The 23,929-nt window shown below is 41.1% G+C and overlaps 2 protein-coding genes and 1 long non-coding RNA gene across 8 annotated transcripts; all 3 read left to right on the top strand.

The window, feature by feature from the left end:
* The first annotated feature begins 1,605 nt into the window (after positions 1–1,605).
* Positions 1,606–2,463, top strand: LOC137886018 (uncharacterized). The gene is made up of 3 exons (XR_011104935.1): positions 1,606–1,691; positions 2,107–2,142; positions 2,219–2,463. It is a non-coding gene; the product is annotated as an uncharacterized lncRNA (long non-coding RNA).
* Positions 2,464–2,491: 28 nt separating this feature from the next.
* On the top strand, positions 2,492–4,409 carry LOC137885846 (fucolectin-like). The gene is made up of 5 exons (XM_068728151.1): positions 2,492–2,505; positions 2,563–2,756; positions 2,916–3,210; positions 3,458–3,609; positions 4,369–4,409. The coding sequence occupies exons 1-5, from the start codon at positions 2,492–2,494 to the stop codon at positions 4,407–4,409; spliced, it is 696 nt and encodes a 231-aa protein (XP_068584252.1).
* Positions 4,410–5,135: 726 nt separating this feature from the next.
* LOC137886017 (uncharacterized) lies at positions 5,136–22,830 on the top strand. 6 transcript variants are annotated; one of them, XM_068728399.1, is made up of 8 exons: positions 5,136–5,735; positions 6,620–6,770; positions 14,038–14,127; positions 15,462–15,569; positions 19,443–19,568; positions 19,921–20,046; positions 20,125–20,389; positions 20,734–22,830. In XM_068728399.1, exons 2-8 carry the CDS (start codon positions 6,654–6,656, stop codon positions 20,799–20,801), a joined length of 900 nt encoding a protein of 299 aa, XP_068584500.1. In that variant the 5' UTR covers positions 5,136–5,735; positions 6,620–6,653; the 3' UTR covers positions 20,802–22,830. The 6 variants fall into 6 exon arrangements, with proteins under 6 accessions (XP_068584500.1, XP_068584502.1, XP_068584501.1 ...); XM_068728401.1 differs by having other exon boundaries at positions 5,138–5,735; positions 20,005–20,046; XM_068728400.1 differs by having other exon boundaries at positions 5,139–5,735; positions 20,700–20,816.
* The last annotated feature ends 1,099 nt before the right edge of the window (positions 22,831–23,929 follow it).

Here is a 23,929-nt window from a genome sequence, read left to right on the forward strand (position 1 = left end):
ACGTTTCGTCTAAATTTCAGTTAAGTAGAAATGTTATTTAGTTGACAGAGTATCACAGCTAACTACCTTTTTAAGATGATATTGTTGTGCTCAAATATTCTGGGGATTTGTTTTTTAAATGTGGAAGAATACGTAGAATAAATGATATAGCAGTTAGCTGGTATCACTGATATAGCTAAAGGTAGCCACAGCATAGCCTAGCAAACACTTAACTGATCATACAATGAAACCAGCTAGCTTAGTTAAGCTACTTTGGAGCTAACTCAGCTGCACAAGCAGCTAGCTAACAGGTAACGTTATCAAAACCAAGTAATGTTATGCACAATGTTGGTCATTCAGGTGTAACAACCAGGCTAAATCTGGTCGAAAAATTACAACGTTTAAGTGAACACTAAGTGTTACACATCGCAGCTAACGTTAGCCACGTGTTGTAACGTTAGCTAAGTGTTGTGTTGTAACGTTAGCCACGTGCCTTATCTCTATTTAGATGTGCGCGATTTCACATGTTTACACAAATGTGTTTCTTACAAACCAAGCCAGTCATCCGTTAACGCGGCTCAATGACTATCCAACCGCGAGGGAACGTCCTCTCTGACGCAATTACAGAGCGCCCCGAAATTGCTACTATTTCAACAAAAACAAAGATGGTCGCCCGAAGTGACGTGACGACACGTCTTCTCGCTCATCTTCCATGGCGCATCGAAATGTTGTTATCATCAGTCCTTTTTCTACTTATTTTATTTTTTCATGCATTATAGTTTTCATACTAGAAATTAGTTGAAGATGTTGTGAAATATTATATGATACATTTATACTGTAGATAATAGTTAAATGTTAAATGTGTATGCCTAGTTTCTCTGTTCTACTTGGTTGTCTTTAATGTCCTTGTTTTTATATTTTTCTTGTTTATTTGTATATTCCATGTATGTACGTTGAGAGCAATGTGTAAACCGGAGTCAAATTCCATGTATATGTATATATACATGGCCAACAAAGCTGATTCTGATTCTGAAATGTATGTAAACATACTGTGGCATTAATCAAACCAGTGTACCTATTTTAAACACTAAAAACAGATTATATTTTTTTTACAAGAGTTGATAATTGTATTAACTTCTGTCCGTCAGACTTACACAAAATAAGTTTTTGAACAGTGACATGTTCAGCCTTTCCCTTCACACCCAAATCTTAAACTAATATTGTTAAGCTGATAAATGCTACACTTAGGTGACTGCCTCCATGCAGCTCATTTTTCATTTTGGGCGAATAAAGTAACTTTTGGGAGACATTTGTCCAAGATAATTAGAATTTGTTGACAATGATATAAATGCATGAAAAAAAATATTTATAAACAATAAATGTCAAAATGATGATTGCTTTAAAATGGGGGGAAACTATTTAATCATCAACATTAATCATCAATGCAAATCGCAGTAAGCTGACGTCTATCTGGGTGTGTTGTCCTTCATGCAAACATCGCTGACTGAAAATTTACATGTTCTCATGTACCAGAACAAATCACCCAGTACAGTACGTGATTGGTAACACACAGAGGAAAACGCCAAAGACTGCAAGTAGATCTGCCTACATTCAGTCTTAATTGTTTTTTCATTAAGATTTTTATAACCTTCTTCCTCGGATTACCTCCAAAGCCATGAATGTGAGGAGTCAGCACATCTGGATCCTCAATGGTAAGTCACAATAAGTTAAGCTATAAAGTTTATTTATTTATTGTTATTAATATTACCATTATTATTATCTTACCTGTTTTTTTAATTAAAAAAATTGATTAAATTAAATTAAATCAAATCAATCTAAATACTTTAGAAATATAGTTTGTCAGATGACTTAAAGCTGTAAACTATACCAGAAAAATATTAAAATAAGGTGACAAATACCCAAATTCCACCCCCAAATTCCCAGTACTTAAACTTGTAATTACTAGTCACCCAACATTACCATTTAAATGGGGTATTGTGTCACTCAAAAGTCCAATATTCACGTTTTTTTTGTGCTATATTTTGGTCTCATTATCCTACCCATTTAATTTTATAATTGAGAGGAAATCGAGGACATCGCTAACTATGTTGTCTAATCCCTTAACAGGCATTTCCCTCATGCTGACATCTGGAGCGCTGGCAGGTAAACTTTTTTTTTCTTTCCCCATCAACACGTTCTGTGGTTTTCTTATCTTATACTTATTTTATTTGCCAATAAGGTACCCTTCTCCTAAATGTGGCACTGAATCAAAAAGCTGTCCAGTCTTCACAAAGCGGCAACTCGGGTGCTGCTGGCGAGGCAGTCGATGGGATCAAAGAGGGGAGATTTGAAAAGGGATCCTGTACCCTCACCGAAGAAGAGTCCGATCCCTGGTGGAGGGTGGACTTGGAGACCATGTACAAAATCACTGCTGTAACGATAACCCAACGAGATTTGAGCGAGAGCTTGCTGATTGGTGGCGAAATCTGGATCGGAAACTCAACAGATACCAATGACACCGAAATAGCCAGGTGACCCAGCTTGAGACATACCTGCGTCATACATCTCCCGTTGTGATACGAGCAACCTTTTGTTCTTCTCACCTCCTCTTTTTCTTCTCCGCATAAAAAGGTGCGCAGTCATCACAAACATCCCCGGTGATCTCACGGTCCACTTTTCATTCAGCGCGATAGAGGGACGCTACGTCACTGTGCTTCTCCCAGGAAGCCAGAGGACTCTAAGTCTCTGCGAGGTTGAGGTGTTCCCTGTAGAATACGGTAATGATGCATTAAAGCAGATTAGTGAAGTGTGCATTTGTTATGCCCATTCCTCTGTCGCTGCTATTCTTGTATGCAGCCATATTTCTCTTGCTTCGGCACAGGAACACGACAATCCCCCTTTCCCCTGAAAGCACTGATTGATCAAATGTCTTCTAGTGTATCCTTTTTCCAACGTGGCACTGAAAGGAGACGCCACGCAGTCGTCGACGCTCTCGTCCGCTGCCGCCACCAGAGCCACCGATGGGAGACGGAACTCGTTCTACAGCAGCGGGTTCTGTAGCCATACTGCCGAGGACGAGGCCAACCCCTGGTGGAGGGTGGACCTGCGACGGACGCATGTTGTCACGTCCGTCAAAGTCACCAATAGAGGAGACTGCTGCGCTGAGAGACTGGATGGAGCCGAGATCCGAATCGGGAACTCGCTGGAGAACAACGGAAACAACAACCCCAGGTGCTAACAAGAACTTCAGAAAAAACATGATAGCTGTAGGCCAATGCAAAATATATATGAGTTCCTCAAAAGTCATTTTCTAATCTAACTCATGATCAACTGACAAAAAAGAAAAACACGTTAAATCTATTACAGGGCTTTAAAAACGTGAACTCATTTCCAGATTTCAAGACTTTGTGTTGTTCTCTTTTAATGAGGACAACCAGATAACCAAGATAACTATTCCTCCAACTCCCTCCCCCGTCAGGTGTGCTTCCATCTCCCACATCAGAGCAGGTAAAACCAACACGTACCGCTGTGACGGAGGAAGCATGGACGGTCGCTTCGTGAACGTGATCATCCCCGGACAGAGAAAGACTCTCACCCTGTGCGAAGTGGAGGTGTACGGTACCCCAGCAGGTACAACTATAACTGACTGGCTTTGATTTCTTGAAACACAAGAGTCTGACATTGATGCATTTCTTTTCGTTCTTTATATATATATATATATATATATATATATATATATATATAAAATAAGGAAATGAACAGTGGCTGATTAGACCTCAGGTTCTTGGCATCGTGCATGCTTGAATAGAACAGAGCCATCAAAATGTCTGCTGATAGAAAGGCCTATGGTAAGTTTGTTTTCCATTATTACAATATCCCACAATAAACACAGGGGGGCGCTGCTGACCTCTTGTAGAGGATGTTCTATTCTCAGTCCAAACAACCCAGAGAGGACAAATTTATGCAATGGTATAACAATCAGTGCGTCACAGGAAAAGGCGGCAAAAACAGCACTAAAAGTTATAATAAATAGTGAGTAATGGACTTTATGTGACTTTATGTTTAAGTCTGAATTACCATCGTTTCCCTGCCTGCGTGTCTACTGGATGGCAAACAGCACATGGTTTGCATAGTAACAGTGTAAATTTGAAAACAGTATGTTTTGATCTGTCTGGTGACAGAAGTTCTTAATGACAAAACGATGACAGCTGTTACAGCAGCTCCAAGTGAGTGATTACGTTGTTTTAAAAAAAGGTCCAATAACTGTGTCAAGGGGTTTTGTTACTGAAGGATTCACACGGAACGAAAACTTTTCATTTTGGATGCTGCTTGATGTAAATCACATCCTCAGACGCTCTTAATCCCGTGAAAAATGTTCTGTGTTTCCAGTTTTAAAGTCAGACTATTGGGGATTGACCTCAGATTTATGAACCCACCGCGCCTGGCAAACATGTATTTAGCGAATAGACAGTTTATTTGTCCCTGTCAAGTGAAAACAGAGGTTTGATTTCTCATGTGGCTCTGTAAAGGGGGGGGGGGGGGGGGGACGACGACTGGTGACGTCATTGGGTTAATCTGGGTTTTGGCTGGGAGACATTTTTTAACAGAAAGTTACTTTGTAAAACGCTCGCTAAGTACATTAACTCCATTAAGTAATATTGTTAAATACTTGTAGTACTTTAGTGTTGAGGACTTACATTTCAAGAGCTATAGTTATTGAACTATTCATATTAAGATGTAACATGAAACGCATATAATCAGTTTATAAAATTGAACTCCTCTTCCACCACCGATAAAAGATGGTAATAAGTTGCATCATGGGAAATGTAGGATCGTAGGTGCTTTTTAAAGCTTGACCCAAACAGGAGACTAAAAGTCGTTGTGTCTGGGCCGAATTTTGACCACTCTTTTCTAAATGTGTCCCCCTGCATGTCCACCAACATTGAGGAAGTGCAACACTATATCACTGCGGCAGCCCTGTAACCCCTCCCGGGACGTCGGATGGGTGGCAAAAGGGCCACGACCCTAATGAAAGGAATGCACTTCATCGTGGGCTTTTTTACAACCTTCCCTGCTTGGAGGACAATCCATTCCATCCAAAAAAGAAGCTATTCCTAAATGCAATGTGGCGCGTGCAAACGAGCGGAGCACGCGCACGAATACACGTGCAGAGACGGGCCAATTTTTTTAGCAAGCTATTATTTGCAGTATTTGCACCAACGTCTTTTCATTAAAACTAAAATTACGAATTAATTATCTCCCAATGAGAATAAAGAACGTGCGACTTCAGCAATAAAACATTTGAGTTCTTTTTTTGTTGCAACTACGCCTGGGTGGAGTAACGGCTTTTTTCATTGTCTATTCATTTAAGTTACTCTGGGGGGGTAGATGGAAAGTTTGAGTGCAGAGGGGGACTGTAGTGCTCTTGTTAGGTGAGAGGAGGGGAGGAGGGGAGGGAAGGAGGGGAGTGCGTGGGACTGCCGGCCAGACGGAGAGAGGGGAGAGAGGAAAAAAAAGAAAAAAAAAAAAAAAAAAAACATGCTTGGACATTCCCAGGCTGGGAAACATAGCGGAGAGCGCGAGAGGAGGACTGTTTGCACGCGCTGAAGTCCTACTTGAAGAAGGGTGAAAAGGGAGGTAATGGAGGCTGTTTGATAAGAGCGTTTTCTTTTTTTTGTTGTTGCGGAGAATGCGAAGAGGAAGCAAATGCAGGGAAGGAGCTGAGGACTATGTAGGAATTCCTGACTGAAGTCATGGTAAGTCCCCCTCTTTCTTTATATATGGAGAACTCAAGGTGTTCTAGGAAATGCTTAAAGTTAATCTAGCTTTTCTTGTAAACATTTCCCCCCAAAAAAAATCAGGGACTTAAAAGTTCTTGTGTTCTTAACTGTATTCTGCAGTCCCATTACATCTGTTGTCATTGTTGTTTTCTGTTTTTGATCCATGGCAACATGACTTTTGAAAGTTTTGTCAACCCTACATCTACTTTAGACTACTTTTTTTTAAACATGTGCATACTGACTTGTGCACCCAGACTTCCGCATGTGCTTTAAAAACACTTGTTTTAAATATATCTATATTTTACTTTAATCATTCTCATGAAGGCATATGCGTTTGATTTGGGAAGAAGCTCAAGTCAGCCCTTATAACACCCGGTTTACAAAGCTGTCAAATCCCAAATGGCAGAAAATTGTAATGACATGATTTAAGCATGTGTGACGTTGGTGGATTGAATCAAGGGCTCTCTGTTGGGTCTCCTGGGATTTTGTTTACCATCCCCGCCTGCTCCTGGTCTGATCAGTGACACACACACACACACACACACACACACACACACACACACACACACACACACACACACACACACACACACACGCAGAGAGACAGGGGAGATGATTCAGGCAGACACATGCGCACACATGAGAACATTTAAACTGAATGTTAAGAAAGAAAGAAAGAGATGAACAAAGAAAGATTTGGGATTGTTCCCCCGCTTCTGTGTGCTGGTGCAGGGTGGAGCATGCTTGGCAGAGAGAGCGAGAGAGAAAAAAGAAAAGGGGGGGAGAGAGCGAGAGAGAGAGAGAGAGAGAGAGCGGAATAAAAGAGGAGGGTAGGGTTACTTTTTTATTTTTTATTTTAGGAGACTTGGAACGGCAGCAACGGTGGTTTCGGTGATGCCACATTTTCCACATTGGACCTGGGAGAAGAAGGGGAGAGAAGAAGAAAAAAAAAAAGAAGAAAAGGGGGGAACAAGGGATGGCATGGACTTCAGGGAAGGAAGAACATGTGCAGTACGGTTTCATCTTCCTGTTGAACCAGTTGGGAAAGTTAGGGGTGGAAAACAGTCACAGATGTACGCACAACAGTATATATATATATATATATATATATATATATATATGGTCACATGCAGCAAAGTAGAGAAATGGAACACAGCCGGTTCAAAAGAGCGAGTAACACCTAAACGGACATGTGTCCCATAAAGTTTAAAACGCTTAACGCATGAGGAATGTGTGCTACTCGCTAAGGCATAAACATGGCAGCTCTCGCATGCACATAGGTGTTAAAATGCATCACATACAAGCGGGCACACGGGGACACACGCACTGCGGAACATTTGCCAAGAATATATGTGGCAGAGGTTATTTCCATTCCCTGGTCTGGTGAGCTCAGATTTTGAAACTCTAATGGGATCTAAAAGTTATTGCAAACGATTCTCTGTGTTTGTTTTTGACCTGCTTGGGAGCACCAAAGCGTGTAGCAGAACAATCCAGAAAGGGTGAGCGATGTTGTAAATCATCAGGAATCTTTTCTTTAACCGAGTTTCCTGCGATTGTCAGGATAAACCGCGGGGCATGCAGGCCGAGGACGGGGCGCTTTTCACGCTTCATTGGCATCTTTATCGTGTTTTGTTTGTTTTTAATATGCCTTACTTTTTGTCCCCGTGATCCGGGATATAGTGTGGCAATAACAATTCCTCAGATTTCACCTGATCTCAACCGAATAACACAGAAGTGTTTGCTCAGAGGAACAAATCTCACAAGTGCCTTTACGATGAAAAAAATGCTTTCTTAATAATAATGAATAAAAATGCCTCTTTAATAATAAAAAAAAAAAGCCTCTCCTATAATAAGGAAAATGTGGATGAAGAGGGTATCAATGAAAATAAATGAAATAAAGCCTGCGGGTGTTAGGCATGAATAGCACTTAGGTTCTGCCCTGATGCAGGTGTTCTTGAATATTCACTCCAGCTAGGATTCAAAATGAATAAAATCACCCTCAATCACAAAAGTTAAGACAGCAAAGAAGTCCCAGAATGGACTTTCAGAGCAGAGTTTCTGGCTGACAATACCGGCTGAAATGTGGTCTGCATTGCCCTGTGGCTGTGCGGTTCCCCTCCTCTCTTAAGCCCTAACGAAATGGCGTCGTCACTCCCTGATTGGCCAAGAGCGGAAACGCACCAAGCTTTTCTCAATTCATAATCAGGAGCAATTACCCACGCTGACCCTGATCCGAATAACCCTCCAATCAACTCCGGATAATTGTGACATTCAGCTAAAAATGAATTTGGATAAGGGAAATGACAGCAAGCTCCGAAGAATGATGGACGGCCACAATAGCTGTAGGGTAAACATAATCTTAAAATCATGAAATTATTAAAATCAAATGGCGTCAAAGAACTATCTTCTGAGGCTCTACGGAGTCCTTTAGCGTCTTTTATGCTACACCAACAGGCTGCAAGACGCAATACCGATGACGCTGAGCTCCAAACTGACGCCCGACACTTGCAGCCGCGTGACAGACGTGAACACTGCTAATCGAAGTTTAAACTTTGCCTGTATTGGTTTCACTCCCCCGGCTCTCATTGGCTTTGCTTTTGGCCGCAGCAGAAGAAGAAACGCTCCGATAATCCCGCCGTATGCTAACCGAGATGCTAGCAGAGAGACAAAGTTAGCAACTAGCTGTTTGAAAACAAAGTGTGACCGGCAGGTAGCCAGAAAACACGACTCCAAATGAATGCTAATGTTGCTACGTGTCAGCTGGATGTGTAAATATGCAACTCTTTGCTAGCATGTTCGTATTATTAGCTCTTTTAAGTTCGGCTTTAGCCGGCCAACATCTCCAAAAACGTGGCAGGGCAAGAAACACGATCACACAGGTTCTAAACAAACCACAAAACAAACTTAAAACATTAGTCAACAGCATTTTTCGAACAGTCATTAGCCGTGCAGCACAGTTTACGGACCAAGCGCCTGCAATGAGGGATTAATAAAGTGTTTTTCATTATTGTTGGCTTGTTTACAACCTTGTTTTGGCTACAACGGTTAGAAATGATTGTCGACGCTACAAAATGAATAAGTCTTAGTGTTGCTACATCTATATTGACGTGATGGGGACAGTCATGCTAGCAGGCTAACATTCTGCTCAGGCTAGCAAAGCTTAAGCCAGCTTGACTCCGGGAAATGTCACACGAGGAAGCCCAATAACGCTAATAAATGTGGCAAAAATACCAGGCTCGTTTGTAACAGACCGCAAATAGACAACGAACGGAGGCCAAGTGTGAAATCTCGTCTGCTGTGCAACTTGCCTTTGCCCAGTTCACCAACAGACTGTAGCACTTAAGTAGTCTAAAACAATCTGTAAAAGAAGCTGTTTGACCCTCTGTAGGTCAGGTTAGATTATGCGGGAAGATTTAGGACAGGAAATCACTCTAAGGCCTCTCCCTCTCGCTTCCTCTTCATCCTCCTCTCCCTTTGTCTGTCCGCCTCTTTCTTTTTCCTGTCTCCCCTCTTCTTTTCTGTTCCCTCTTTCACTGTCAGCACCTTTCTCATTTTTGCTCCTAATCATGTCATCTTCTCCCGGGCCCCCCCTTTCTGCTCTAGCTCCCTTCCCTTCTCTTGCTCTGTCCTTCGTGTACTGTATGGCTCTACATCTGGTTTCTATCACGCTCGCTGCTGCTCTTGTTTCCCATCGATTGCTCCCACCGGTCAGCCTCCTCCTCTTTTCTCTTCTCTTTTCCCTTTTTCTTGATCTCTGTTGAGCTGTCTGGTTCTCTCAGTGTCTCATCTGTTACTCTGTCTCCTGTCTTAAGTCGCTCACACTTCAATGAGCTGAACTGACATGAAGGGCAGTAAGTCCACCTTGTCTTCTCATTTATGCAACCATTTGGTCCATCCTCTTTCTTTTTCTGGCACCCCCCCCCCCCCCCCGTGCCATCTGTATGGAAGATTGCTTCTGCCTCTTCCGTTTCAGTCTGCGTACACGATAGAGAAAGACAGTAAGTCTGACGCAGGAATACCCCGATTCTGTACCGTGTGTCCATATTTGACACACACCGGAGGATACAAGTACATTCACACCGTGCCGATTGTCCTCGCCTACACTCCACGTGCCGTATGACACACAAACACACACACACACTTGTTTTCCGGTCAGTAAGATGTCATCTGCCGGATTGTGACCGGGTATCATGATACAGGGGTTACGATTCAATATATCGCGAGGGAGCCTATCTATGTTCCCCAAGTTCAACGTTCTGTGAACTCACATTAAGTTAAGTTTCCAAAAGTGTTTATGTTGTCAGGGACTCACTTTCCCAGGACCTAATGTTCAACGTTCCCTGAGACGAGTGCCCACAATAGACCATCTCATAATAATTAAAAAGAGCTTGGGAACATCTTTTTTTTGTTTGGTTCCCATCACGTGCTACATAGAGCTGGGGAACCAGCCCGTTCTCATTCCCAGGTTGTCAAAAACGTACTTATTTTAACCCTAAACAAGTAGTTTTGTTGCCTGAACCTAAGTGACGACGACGACAACGTGTCCCGACCAAGTGTTAACATGTTTAGAATTGGGTATGGGAACAGGTTGTGGGACTGTGGGACCCTTTGTGATGTTCCCAACTTAGGACCCGGAGAACATAGGAATACCATAAGTAAGGAGATATATATTGCGATTTGTAAAATCTCATTTTAGTAAAACTGTCACAGTATGAAGAACTAATAAAGAAGAGTATTTTTTTTGTACATTCTTGCAATTGAAACAGTGAAATTTGCATTCATCACATCAAAATTGACGCAATGTTTTTAAAAATGGATACAGTATCACAAAACTGAATATCACCTCACGCAGCCTAGATATGGAACTTTGGTCACGTGATAAGTTCTTGGAATCTCCCTGAATTTCAATACTTCTATAAATATCATACAGCCTCATATCCTGTGAAAAAAAAAAAACACGCGTCTCCAAAACATCAACTTGTTATGAGCTGAGGAAAAAGTTGTTTTCAGCAAATTTGAAGCACTTAATGCTTCAAATCTTCTGAAAATCACAGAATTTGGAGATACATGGTTTTCATTTGATAGTCTGCAAATATTTAAAGATGCATCCTGGACTATGTATTATATAAAATGTCTTAATAAAAACTGTGCCATGTTACTCTGCATCTGGGGTCAGATGTAATACTTTCACTCTTTTAGCCAATCAGAAGAATGAAATCAGAATACTGACGCACTTCTCTGGTGAAATCTATTCATGGCATGCCTTCGAAATTGACCTGCCGTGTTCCTGGTCGAACCCAAGACCTGTTCCTCATCATCTCAGTTTGGTTTCATTTGGTGATAATGTGCGTACAGCTTGTTCTCCAAAGGACGCTGGCTGTCTGCGCTGGAAAAATCTCTGGAACAAAGCCTCTATATCCGGATACATCGCACTACAGTACGTTATACCACACACTCAAAGATTTGTCCAAAGAGACTTTTAAAAAGCGAGACACCTGAGTGCATTAGCATTTTGTGTCCGATTGAAGAGTAATTTCATTAGACCTATAGTCCCTTAAAAGGAGAGGCACCGGTTTGTTTGTTTTTTAACGCGAGAGGCTCCTTATGTCTTGGAGCAGGAAATCTAATTTACAAATTTCATCAGGGCTGCCTTGTTTCATGCGCAGGTCTGTGATGGGAAAGAAGAGCGACTAGATGCATTGAACCGAAAGCTACAGGTTAGACAGGACTGACACAGACGTTGAACGAACTTGACCTTTCCAACTAGACAGAGCACAGATGTTTTCTACACAATTTCTTTTGTGGAATAATGAGGAATTTTCACATTTGTTCAAGGATTATGCGGTTTTTGTTGGAAAAGCAGCATTGCTCTTTTCCTCCCTCTGTTTGACATCATCTCTTGTGTGTTTGAGTGACTGGATTTCAGCAGTGGAATATCCTGTTGTACTGGCATGCAAACACAGAGTCAACGCTGAGGAAATAAAACAGGGGGGGGGCAAATGCACGTCACGTCCAAATCAAATATTGTTGCCGGCGAGCTAGCTCGTCGCTAAGTGAACTACATTGAGTTTAGCTTATCTGCCGGTCTCGATACGAGCACAACTTTTAAATGATAGGAGGCTAATGAATATTAAAAAGGGTTTAGAGGATGGCTCTCCAAAGACATAAGAGAGTGTCCACTGTTTCTTCCTTTGCTTTAATATAGTGTGTTGAATTAGCTCAAGTCTTGAGGGACGCTTTAGTCTTGAAGAGGAAGTTCCTTGCTTTGCAATCCTCTGAACCCCCTGCTGTGCTTTTACTGGACCCAATATGTTCCGTCAGTGAGCCAGGAGGCCGTTTAAACCTCTTTTACGACCGCTACACCTCTTACAACATGCTCCCCTGACAGGCTGTTGTTTACTACAGTCTGTACGCGCCGAGACACCTCCTCCTGTGACGCAACCATCTTTACATCTACTGTGATATGAGCGACCTTAAAATAATGCAACGTTTGTGTTGTAGTAGTTCGAGAGCATAGAGCGTCTTTTCACGACACTTCAATGCTTAACATTTCTATAAATTTGTTTTCTTTTAGTAAATTAAAGAACATCTTTCAGTGTAGTGGTACAATTTAACAAATGTGGAATGGTGCCGTGAGGTTTTTCTGCCTTGTTTTAATGCGACTATTAAAAAAAAGGTTGATTACTTAGAAACTTTTCGCTTGTTTTAAGATAATTAAGAAGGATTTGGACACATTTTATGGGTCGCTTCCAAAAGAAGGGTTCCGTTTACCAAAAAAAATGGCACTGGACTTACATGACCCAAGAGCTGCAGCTCCGCTTCTGGAAAAGTGAGCAACGTTCAGCGACATAAATGCAAGTTTTGTCTGTATTTGTCTCCATGTAAACCAACAAAAAAATGTCTCCGTTACTAAGGAAAAAATAAAGCCGGATGAATCCGAGCCCGTCGGTGCCACTCTTGTTTGTTGGTGCCATGAGGGCTGAAGTCACAGTTGAAAAATTTTGCTTGGCAGCCAAGAGAGCGGATAGGAAACAGAGGCGAACATCTGACGCGAGCGACCCAGAGCGACCTCAGCGGCGCGGGTCTCAAACTACATTTGTAGATCTGATGCGACTTGTTTTTAAAGTGTCTCGCTTTGGTTATAAGTGTCCTTAGTTTTCAGTCCCCCCCCCCAGTGTTCCACTCTACAACAGCTTGCTGTCTTCTGTGATCAAATGTCCATTTGACCCCCCTCCCTTCTGAATTTGGGTCAAAAACACAAATTTCAAATAAGTCTTGACATTTGTTTCAACCTTACTTTGCGCATTTTGACATGTTGAATTTATTTTTGTTGCGTAAATTGGAGACAGTACTTTCTTGTAAAGCTCACTCTGTCCTCTTCTGAGGCTAACTGCAAACCCTCCGTGTACACAAAAAAAAAAGCTGCCCGAAAAAAATCATTTTCAATACGGTTGAAGCTCGATCTTCTTCCATAAACCTTCCGCACCAGCTCTCTCTCTCTCTCTCTCTCTCTCTCTCTCTCTCTCTCTCTCTCTCTCTCTCTCTCTCTCTCTCTCCGCACTTTTCTTTTTTTCCGTACACTCTGTCTCGTCACATTCTGGGTTGCTCTCAGAGTTGTTGTCTCTCAGTTGCTGCTTTCCATCCCCCGGTTGTTGTAGTTACCCGGGACAATATGCCGTCTGTTGAGGAGAATCCCAACATTAATTGTTGTCAGACGACATTCAGATCAGTCAGATGGAGGTGAAACAAAGAGGAGATATTTAAAGAACAGGCAGCAAATTGAGGAAGAGAAGCAGATGGGAGATTTCGCAGAGGGAGAGTGAAAGAGAGAAGTTGGAAAAGAGAGGAAAGAGTTGCAGGTTGCCATGCAAACGGTTCCATGTAGAAAAATAAACACTGTATGTGTTGCATGCTCTGCTCCGTCACCCTCCACCTCACAGGCCGGCCCAGTGTTATGATGTGTGTGTGTGTGTGTGTGTGTGTGTGTGTGTGTGTGTGTGTGTGTGTAGGAGTTAACATGTTGCAGTGATTTGACTCTTTTGTTCTGGTCCGTTCTTACATTAACTGGGCCTTGGAGGAAATGTTTGACACTCCCCAGGCCATACAACAGGAAGTTGAAAGTAGAGTGTGGGTGTATATTTGTCTCTGTGTGTGTGTGTGTGTCAGCAAAAAAAGCGAGACAACCCGGCTGTTAAACACAAACACAGACATTACAGTCGATTCAGCGTCCGGTTATGGATTAACTCTTTCTCACCACCTCCGTGTGTCTCTCTCTCAGGGTTCGGAGGCGATGGAGGACTGTGTGCAGGGGGCGCTCTCATCGCTTTACCCTCCTTTTGAGAGCACGGCACCACCCCTCCTCTCCCAGGTATACATCTCACACACACACACACACACACACACACACACACACACACACACACACACACACACACACACACACACACCTTTATTGCAGTCTCACATCTTTAGAGCAATAAACAGGGGATGAAAAATAATGCAGATTTAATTAACTGATAGGGCGGTGTCGGAGTATGCGGTCAAAGGGATGTTATGTGCAGATAACGGTGCTTTCTCTGGATATAAACCGCTGCTAGAAGCCAACACAAACAAAAATCCAGCCAGCTGGCCAATTACTGCCGAAACCCTCTTCCTCCAAACAGGAGCTTCACATGACTCGTTTCAACCAAAAGCCGCGCACTGTTTCTACTTTTTAAGTCAAAAGCATTGACAGAGCAGTCTCAGCTGGGCAGAACTGGCATTCTCTTGCAGGTGCATTATGGGAACTCTATTTTTTTAGACTGAGAGCTGCCTGTAGACTACAGAGTAATATGGAGGGCTACTTGATTGATAAAACTGCTCCAAATAATACAAATCTGCTTTGAATAATGAATTTTATGCATTTAACAGGCTTCATATTATGTTTATGTTCACTGATTACTGTTAACGATTCCTCACGATCATTATTAACAACCGAGTCATCATAGGAAAACACAGATATTTATAATTAACCGTGCAAGTTGAATGGTTTCGGCTATTAATCCCAACAATTGGGCTATTTGAAAGTCATCACAGGGCGCGTGTGTCCGTGACGCTGAGCAGCTCCTCTAGGCCGCCAATAAACTCTCCTTGTTGGGAGCCATTTAAAGAAGACGCTAGTGCTTGTTAAAAAAAAAAAAAAAACCTCTCAGAGCGGGAGACTCATTGGCGGTGGCTCATTGGGGTAGCCACCGTGTTGGCTAACCCCGCTCCAATGTCTCCAACTTAACATTACAGAGCGCTAAAGTACTGCGTATAGCTCAAAGACCAAAGGGGCCTTTGAGCTATATGCTTTTTGGGCCGTTCTCTGTTTGCATTTAATGGGAATTTTGATAATTGGTGGCCTGTAGCTTCAAATCAAAACGTCTTTGCTACGATGGAAAAAGCTGCTTGATGACTTGATGAAATAAAAATGGATAAAGTGAAACAGCCTTTTCTGATTACATGCTGTCTGGGTTGAGGGAATTCCTCCGCTCTTGAGCAAATGTAACCCTTTTGATACACTCAAAAAGGCTACTCTCAGTTCATGAGAAGGTTCTCCTCAGACATGAACGACGTATAAAGTCTACAGCATTTTGTTTTGTGGATCTATTTACCAAATGCACTGAATACTCCTGCGTTCACTAGAGTGTTCCCCCCCCCCCCCCCCCTACATTCATTCAGGTCTTTTCAGTCCTGGAGTCGACCTATCAACACGACAGTCTTCGCTACCTCCTGGACTACTTCGTTCCTGCCAAGCACCTCCTCCACAAACTCCAGCAGCACGCCTGCGTGAGTTCCAAACTGCAAACACTGCAGATGAGAACACACGCATAGTATAATCAGAAGCAGAATCAGCTGTCACAATGAAAGTATAGTGTGAGAAATCTGTCAACCGTTAGCTTTTTGATGTGTGTATTGGCAGTCGAGTCAAGTTGAAAGCCCTAAATCAAAGTCCCACATGTTCTTAACGTTCATGAAACGTTCATGAAACAGTCTCAATGCAATACTGACGCCTCGAAATGGACTACATAAGTACACAAGAACATCAGTGAGAAGATTGTATATTTCTAAAGTTATTCTTCTATGTTATCTGTGCCACCGGGTCGGATTCTGGAGGGTTAGGGAGACAGAACCAGAACCAGGACCGAGCGGAGCAGACCTGTCAGACCCTGCTGCAGTAAAATGAGTGGTTTTCTAAAAAAAATAAAAGTTTCTTGTGGTAACTTTAAAAGGTTTAGCTTGTTTTTAAGACTTTCAGGTCAGTTCCAGGTCTCAACAGTGAAAGTCCAAGTGAGGCCACAAGTTTTCAGAACATTTTGGGGGTCAAGTCTCAAGTCTAGTCTAGACTAGTCTTTTCTAGACTAGTTTCTTTAAGTGCAAATCCAAGGCAAGTCACGGGTCTCTGCTATTGGGATCACTGGTGGGAATTCAGCAGGTAAAAACTTGACTTGAATGACTTTGCTCACAAGTGTCGAGTTAAGTCTTAAGTGAGTTAGGACTCACAGCAGCCGAGTCCGTGTCGGTGTCAGTGTCCTCGTGTTCGTGCCCTAAAGTGATCAGTCATAGTATATTATGTCGAAAACAGTCATAGTATAGCCTGTTGAAAACAGTCATAGTGTAGCCTGTCGAAAAAAGTGAAAAATGGTCATAGTATAGCATGTCGAAAAAAGTAAAAAAACAGTCATATTATATTATGTTGAAAACAGTCACAATATAGCCTGTCGAAAACAGTCATAGTATAGCCTGTCGAAAAAAGTGAAAAACGGTCATAGTATAGCCTGTCGAAAAAAGTGAAAAACGGTCATAGTATAGCATGTCGAAAAATGTCAAAAAACAGTCATAGTATATTATGTCGAAAACAGTCATAGTATAGCCTGTCTAAAACAGCCATAGTATACCATGTCAAAAAAGGTCAAAAAACAGTCATAGTATATTATGTAGAAAACAGTCATAGTATAGCCTGTCAAAAACAGTCAAAGTATAGCCTGTCGAAAAAAGCGAAAAACGGTCATAGTATATTATGTCTAAAACATTCATAGTATAACCTGTAGGAAAAAGTGAAAAACGGTCATAGTATATCATGTTGAAAACAGTCATAGTATTGCCTGTCTAAAACAGTCATAGTATAGCATGTCGAAAAAGTCAAAAAACAGTCATAGTATATTATGTTGAAAATAGTCATAGTATTGCCTGTCGAAAAAAGTTAAAAAACAGTCATAGTATATTATGTCGAAAAAAGTGAAAAACGGTCATAGTATAAAGCATGTCGAAAAAAGTCAAAAACAGTCATAGTATAGCCTCTCTAAAACAGTCATAGTATAGCCTGTCGAAAAAATTGAAAAACGGTCATAGTATAGCATGTCGAAAAAAGTCAAAAAACAGTCATAGTATATTATGTCGAAAACAGTCATAGTATAGCCTGTCAAAAACAGTCAAAGTATAGCCTGTCGAAAAAAGCGAAAAATGGTCATAGTATATTATGTCTAAAACATTCATAGTATAACCTGTAGGAAAAAGTGAAAAACGGTCATAGTATAGCATGTCGAAAAAAGTCAAAAAACAGTCATAGTGTATTATGTTGAAAACAGTCATAGTATATTATGTTGAAAACAGTCATAGTATTGCCTGTCTAAAACAGTCATAGTACAGCATGTCGAAAAAAGTCAAAAAACAGTCTTAGTATATTAATTTGAAAACAGTCATAGTATAGCCTGTCGAAAAAAGTGAAAAACGGTGACAGTATAGCATGTCAAAAAAGTAAAAAAACAGTCATAGTATAGCCTGTCAAAAAAAGTGAAAAACAGTCATTGTATAGCATGTTGAAAAAATTGAAAAACGGTCATAGTATAGCATGTCGAAAAAATGTAAAAACAGTCATAGTATATTATGTCGAAAACAGTCATAGTATAGCCCGTCGAAAACAGTCATAGTATAGCCTGTCGAAAAAAGTTTAAAAAAAAGTCATAGTATAGCATGTCAAAAAAAGTTAAAAACAGTCATAGTATATTATGTCTAAAACATTCATAGTATAACCTGTAGGAAAAAGTGAAAAACGGTCATAGTATATCATGTTGAAAACAGTCATAGTATTGCCTGTCTAAAACAGTCATAGTATAGCATGTCGAAAAAGTCAAAAAACAGTCATAGTATATTATGTCGAAAACAGTCATAGTGTAGCCTGTCAAAAAAAGTAAAAAAACAGTCATAGTATATTATGTTGAAAATAGTCATAGTATTGCCTGTCGAAAAAAGTTAAAAAACAGTCATAGTATATTATGTCGAAAAAAGTGAAAAACGGTCATAGTATAAAGCATGTCGAAAAAAGTCAAAAACAGTCATAGTATAGCCTCTCTAAAACAGTCATAGTATAGCCTGTCGAAAAAATTGAAAAACGGTCATAGTATAGCATGTCGAAAAAAGTCAAAAAACAGTCATAGTATATTATGTCGAAAACAGTCATAGTATAGCCTGTCAAAAACAGTCAAAGTATAGCCTGTCGAAAAAAGCGAAAAACGGTCATAGTATATTATGTCTAAAACATTCATAGTATAACCTGTAGGAAAAAGTGAAAAACGGTCATAGTATAGCATGTCGAAAAAAGTCAAAAAACAGTCATAGTATATTATGTTGAAAACAGTCATAGTATATTATGTTGAAAACAGTCATAGTATTGCCTGTCGAAAAAAGTCAAAAAACAGTCTTAGTATATTAATTTGAAAACAGTCATAGTATAGCCTGTCGAAAAAAGTGAAAAACAGTCATTGTATAGCATGTCGAAAAAATGTAAAAACAGTCATAGTATATTATGTCGAAAACAGTCATAGTATAGCCCGTCGAAAACAGTCATAGTATAGCCTGTCGAAAAAAGTTTAAAAAAAAGTCATAGTATAGCATGTCAAAAAAAGTTAAAAACAGTCATAGTATATTATGTCGAAAACAGTCATAGTATAGCCCGTCAAAAACAGTCATAGTATAGCCTGTCGAAAAAAGTAAAAAAAAAGTCATAGTATAGCATGTCAAAAAAAGTTAAAAACAGTCATAGTATAGCCTGTCGGAAAAAGTAAAAAAACAGTCATAGTATATTATGTCGAAAACAGTCATAGTCACAGTATTTTGGGGTTAAGTGTCTTGCTGAAGGACACATTGACATTAGACTTGCAGAGGAGGAGCCAGGGATTGAACCGATGACCCTCTGATTGAAAGGCAGCCCTGCTCTCCACTTAGCCACGGACACCACTTGAAAACCACTGGCATGTCGAAAAAAGTCATTGTATAGCCTGTCGAAAAAAGTGAAAAACGGTCATAGTATAGCATGTCGAAAAAAAGTAAAAAAACAGTCATAGTATAGCATGCCGAAAACATTTATAGTATAGCCTGTCGAAAGCAGTCATAGTATAGCCTGTCGAAAAAAATGAAAAACAGTCATAGTATAACCTGTAGGAAAAAGTGAAAAACGGTCATAGTATAGCATGTTGAAAAAAGTCATTAAAAAGTCATAGTATAGTGTGTCCCAAGTTGTGACTCAGCCAGAAAACAGATCATGGGATTTTCTTTTGAAAGCACGTATGCTTGACGTGGAACGAGATATTTCCTCATAACGATAGATTTTTTGTTTTACCAATACCCTTTCATAAAGGCAGCTGATGTTTGTTTGTTTTTCAGCTAACTGCCACGGTTTACATCATGATTTACGTCATGAAAGTTGGTCAAGATTTCATCGATATAGGAAGTGGCTTTGAAAGCAGGCCAGTCAGGATCGTCTACATTCTTTCTGACCTTCATGCATCAGTGAGTCACACTCTGAGCACAAAGTGGTCATGTCTCACCCAGAGCTGACTCCTGTTGTTTTTTTAAAAAAAAAAAATCCTCCCTCTACTACTACTATTAGGGGTTGAGCTCTTACCTGTCACAACTGAGCCAAGTAAGGTGATAAAAAAGAGCTAGACAAATAAGCAGGAAACCATTTTTATTGCAAAGAAAGTGACATTAATTCAACATGGCACAAACGCAATGTACATACTCATAATTTAATTACTACTAATATAAATATGTATAATATATACTATTTTTAAGAAAGTTACATTAATAATTGAGTGTTTATTTTCTAACCACTGTACTTTTATTATTCAAACTCAACAAGTTTTTTCAGCTCAGACTTCAACAGCTCTTCGTCCTCTTCCCCCTCGTCTACCTCCACCTCTATCCCGTCTATGGTTTTCTGCAGCTGTTCCTTGATGCGGTTCAGTTCCAGCAGCCCGTCCTGCAGGTCTTTGCAAACTTCTCGAATCTTGGCCGCAAACTCTGTCTTGGCTCCCTTTTTGAGCTCCTTGGTATCTTTTGCCAGGAAGAAGACATCGAGAGCCAGGAAGAGACCGGACATCACTCCGGTGGTGAGGCTCATCACCTGGACGGCTCTAGCAGCGTCCCCCGCAACACTGAGGACCTGAACGGTGCTGATCAGGCTCTCCGTGTTGATCACCAAAGCCTTGCCGGCCCGGCCGCCCTCCTTCATTACATGTTTGACGTTCTGGTTGAGGTGCTTCTTGGAGATGTTCTCAACGTACGCTTCAAAGTTCCACTCATCAAGCATCTCCATCCCTTCCTGTCGGGTACATAAGAGATTTTCCATCAAAATTTAAACACCATGTGTTCAATCCAATCCTATTTGTTTGTTTATAAAAAACTGCAGACAACTGCCAACCAATCCACTTAATGGCAGGGTGGAAAAAGTAGGCGCCCAATTAAATTACTAAAATTAAAAAATAGACCTTTTATTTCCCGATGTTATTGTAACTCTATCATAGTTATCTATGCACGATTTTCACACTGAAAGCAAAAAGAACATGGGTAAAATGATCAAGAAGTTATGTTTTAACAGTATATTTGCAGCATGTAACTTCTCACCTTCAAAAACTCCAGGCACTCCTTGATGTCCTTCATCTCCTCCTCGTAGTCTTGGATGATCTTCTCCACCTTCTTGCGGTCCGTCTTCGAATGGACCATGTCGGTGATGTTGGCTGAGGCGGAAGCCACCCCGCCTGCAGTTGCTACACCAATGCCTACAGTTGTGACGATGAGCGACGCTCCCGCAGTGAAGGGCGCCAAAATGAGGCCGGTGATGGTAGTGATGGACCCCGCGACACTGGCAACCCCGCCGCCAACGCTAGTATAGCATGTCGAAAAATGTCACAGTATAGCATGTCGAAAAAGTCATAGTATAGTATGTCGAAAAAAGTCATAGAATAGCATGTCGAAAAAAGTCATAGTATAGTATGTCGAAAAAAGTCATTGTATAGCATGTCAAAAAAAGTCATAGTATAGTATGTCGAAAAAAGTCATATCATAATTCTATTTTCTATGCTGAAGTTTATTGCCGCATTTTGATTATGTCACAGGTGCTCCGTTTGATTGGTGAACTCTATAAAGGCTGATCAGAAAGGGTCCATTAGATGACTCATTGATTCTGAATTAAAACGTTTGGCAATACACACTTTTTTTTGTTAAATTAATATATAGACCATAAATTAACCTATAGACCTATATGCGTAAACAGCTGATATTCCTAGTCACGACTAGGAAGATTAATTTAAGAAGGAATCTCTTTGTATTCATGAACAGGAAGAACAATTGAATTGAGCAATAACCCTTTAAATGTGCACATGGGTATTGTAAGATGAACTTGAACAATGTATAGAGTACTTCCTTATCCTCTTAGAGAATTTTGTCTGAGTCAGACACCTGCTGAGAGCAGCTTATAGAGCCAATATGTAAACACATGATCTGATACGAACCTACACAAATACGAACAATGAATACAACACAGAACAAAATGCATGCTTTATTGTTGTCTGTATAAACAAAGATAAAACAGAAGTAATTGTTTGGGTTCCAAGGAAGAACGATTGAAAGTCAGCGCTCAGCTTCAATCACTGACGTTAAAAACCACAAACCAAGCCAGAAATCTAGGTGTAGTTATGGATTCAGACCTCAACCTGAACAGCCATATCAAGACAATCACAAAATCAGCCTACTATCACCTGAAGAACATCTCAAGGATTAGAGGACTTATGTCTCAACAGGACTTGGAAAAACTTGTCCATGCATTTATCTTCAGTAGACTGGACTACTGTAACGGTGTGTTCACAGGTCTCTGTAAAAAGTCAACCAGAAAGCTGCAGCTGATTCAGAACGCTGCAGCTCGAGTCCTCACTAAGACCAAGAAAGTGGATCACATCACTCCAGTTCTGAGGTCTTTGCACTGGCTTCCTGTCCAACAAAGAATTGACTTTAAAATCCTGCTGTTGGTTTATAAAGCACTGAATGGTTTAGGGCCAAAATACATCTCTGATCTCCTCCTACCTTATGAACCATCCCGACCCCTTAGGTCGTCTGGGACCGGTCTACTAAACATGGAGAAGCAGCGTTCAGTTCTTCTGCTCCACATATCTGGAACAAAGTCCCAGAAAGCTGCAGGTCTGCTGAGACCCTCAGCTCTTTTAAATCACGATTGAAGACTTTTCTGTTTGCTGCTGCCTTTGATTGAACCACATTCAAGGATATTAATCAATTTCCTGCATTTTTGCAACTTTTGTTCTATTTTTAGCATTTTAATGTTCTTAATTGTTTTGATGCTTTGAATGGTTTTATGTGAAGCACTTTGAATTGCCTTGGTGTTGAAATGTGCTATACAAATAAACTTGCCTCGCCTTGTTGAAATTAAGGACCACGCCTTAACGGCCAATTGTTCAATTGATGATTGAATACTTGTGGTTACTTTCTACAGCACAATTGAGAGACAACCACGGCTCCTTTGAAGTTTCCATATTGCGTAAATGAAATAAGCAACTGTCTACTTCCACATCCAGCAGAACCACGGCACACATTGGAGTTGTATCTCTGTCCATCTAGAGCAGGGGTCGGCAACCTTTGGCACACGTGCCACGGGTGGCACGCCGCGGCATAAACACTGGCACCTCAGTGTTAATACGATCCTCACTTTATCTGTCCCGTTTTCAAAATAAAAGTATCTGCCTCTGTGTCTGTGAGCGTTTGACTGCCTGTATGTGTGACTGTGTCCTGCTTTTTTAGTGTTCGGCACTAGGACCCGGAGGACACCACTGCGTGCATTTGATGTTGGAGTGTGGCCATTGGTCAGTTAGGTTGCAGGCGCGCAAATTTCAAATCAAAGTGAGTGACCAAGCGCTTCTGTCCGCTGTCTTCGTACAGCTCTGCGGGTCTCTCTCTCTCTCTCTCTCTCTCTCTCTCTCTCTCTCTCTCTCTCTCTCTCTCTCTCTCTCTCTCCGCTCACTGATCTCTCTCTCCCTCTCTCCGCTCACTGATCTCTCTCTCTCTCTCTCTCTCTGCTCACTGATCGCTACAATAACAGCTGTTTCCTCCGCAGACATGCAGACTTTAACTGGACAACAGCTGCTAGTAAAGACAACAAGGTCAGCAACGCCTGTAATCAGTTGTCCACGTTAAATTAACCTGGCAGTCGATCGCGGGTGTCTACGTCATCGTTTCTAAACTTATGTGTTTCCGTCCGTCCACACGAATACGCTACCCGGAGTTTTCAAAGTTATCCGGCTTCGGGATCGTTTCTAAACTCCTCCGTTTACGGTGCTCCAAAACGCCGGCGTAGTGTGGACGCTCAGTGTAACCGTAGCAAAACATATGCGTTTCCAAACGAAAACGGAGTAATGTGGATGTACTCTGAGAGTACATCCACATTACTCCGTTTTCAGTTAGTCAGATGCTCTTTTTGAAAGCTTGCCAAATAAAGAAACGATCAAGTCACGAATAAAGGACATTCCCACGTCAGCTAGAAGTCAGCAGGTGTTCTCACACATGAAACATGTGCTCAGCCCCACCCGCAGTCGGTTAACAACGGAGCACTCTGAGGCATGTTTGCATCTCAAAGTAACTAACTACAAGCCCCAGATCACAGAGCTCAGTCAAGCAAAGCAGGGCCAGGGATCACACTGACTGTCTGCTAGGCATCTGATCATTTGATGTTGCCTCAGCCTACACTTAGTTTTAGTTTAAATGTGTAGCTGTTTGTTCATGTCTTTGAAATGTTGATGTGGCTATTTTGTTAAGAATACAGATTTACTGTTATTGTTTTGAGATGTGCTCTATGGATAGAATAA

Source organism: Cebidichthys violaceus, unplaced genomic scaffold, assembly GCF_023349555.1.
Source record: "Cebidichthys violaceus isolate CVI_PGR_0920_01 unplaced genomic scaffold, fCebVio1.0.p SCAF_41, whole genome shotgun sequence".
NCBI classification, from domain to species: Eukaryota; Metazoa; Chordata; class Actinopteri; order Perciformes; family Stichaeidae; genus Cebidichthys; species Cebidichthys violaceus.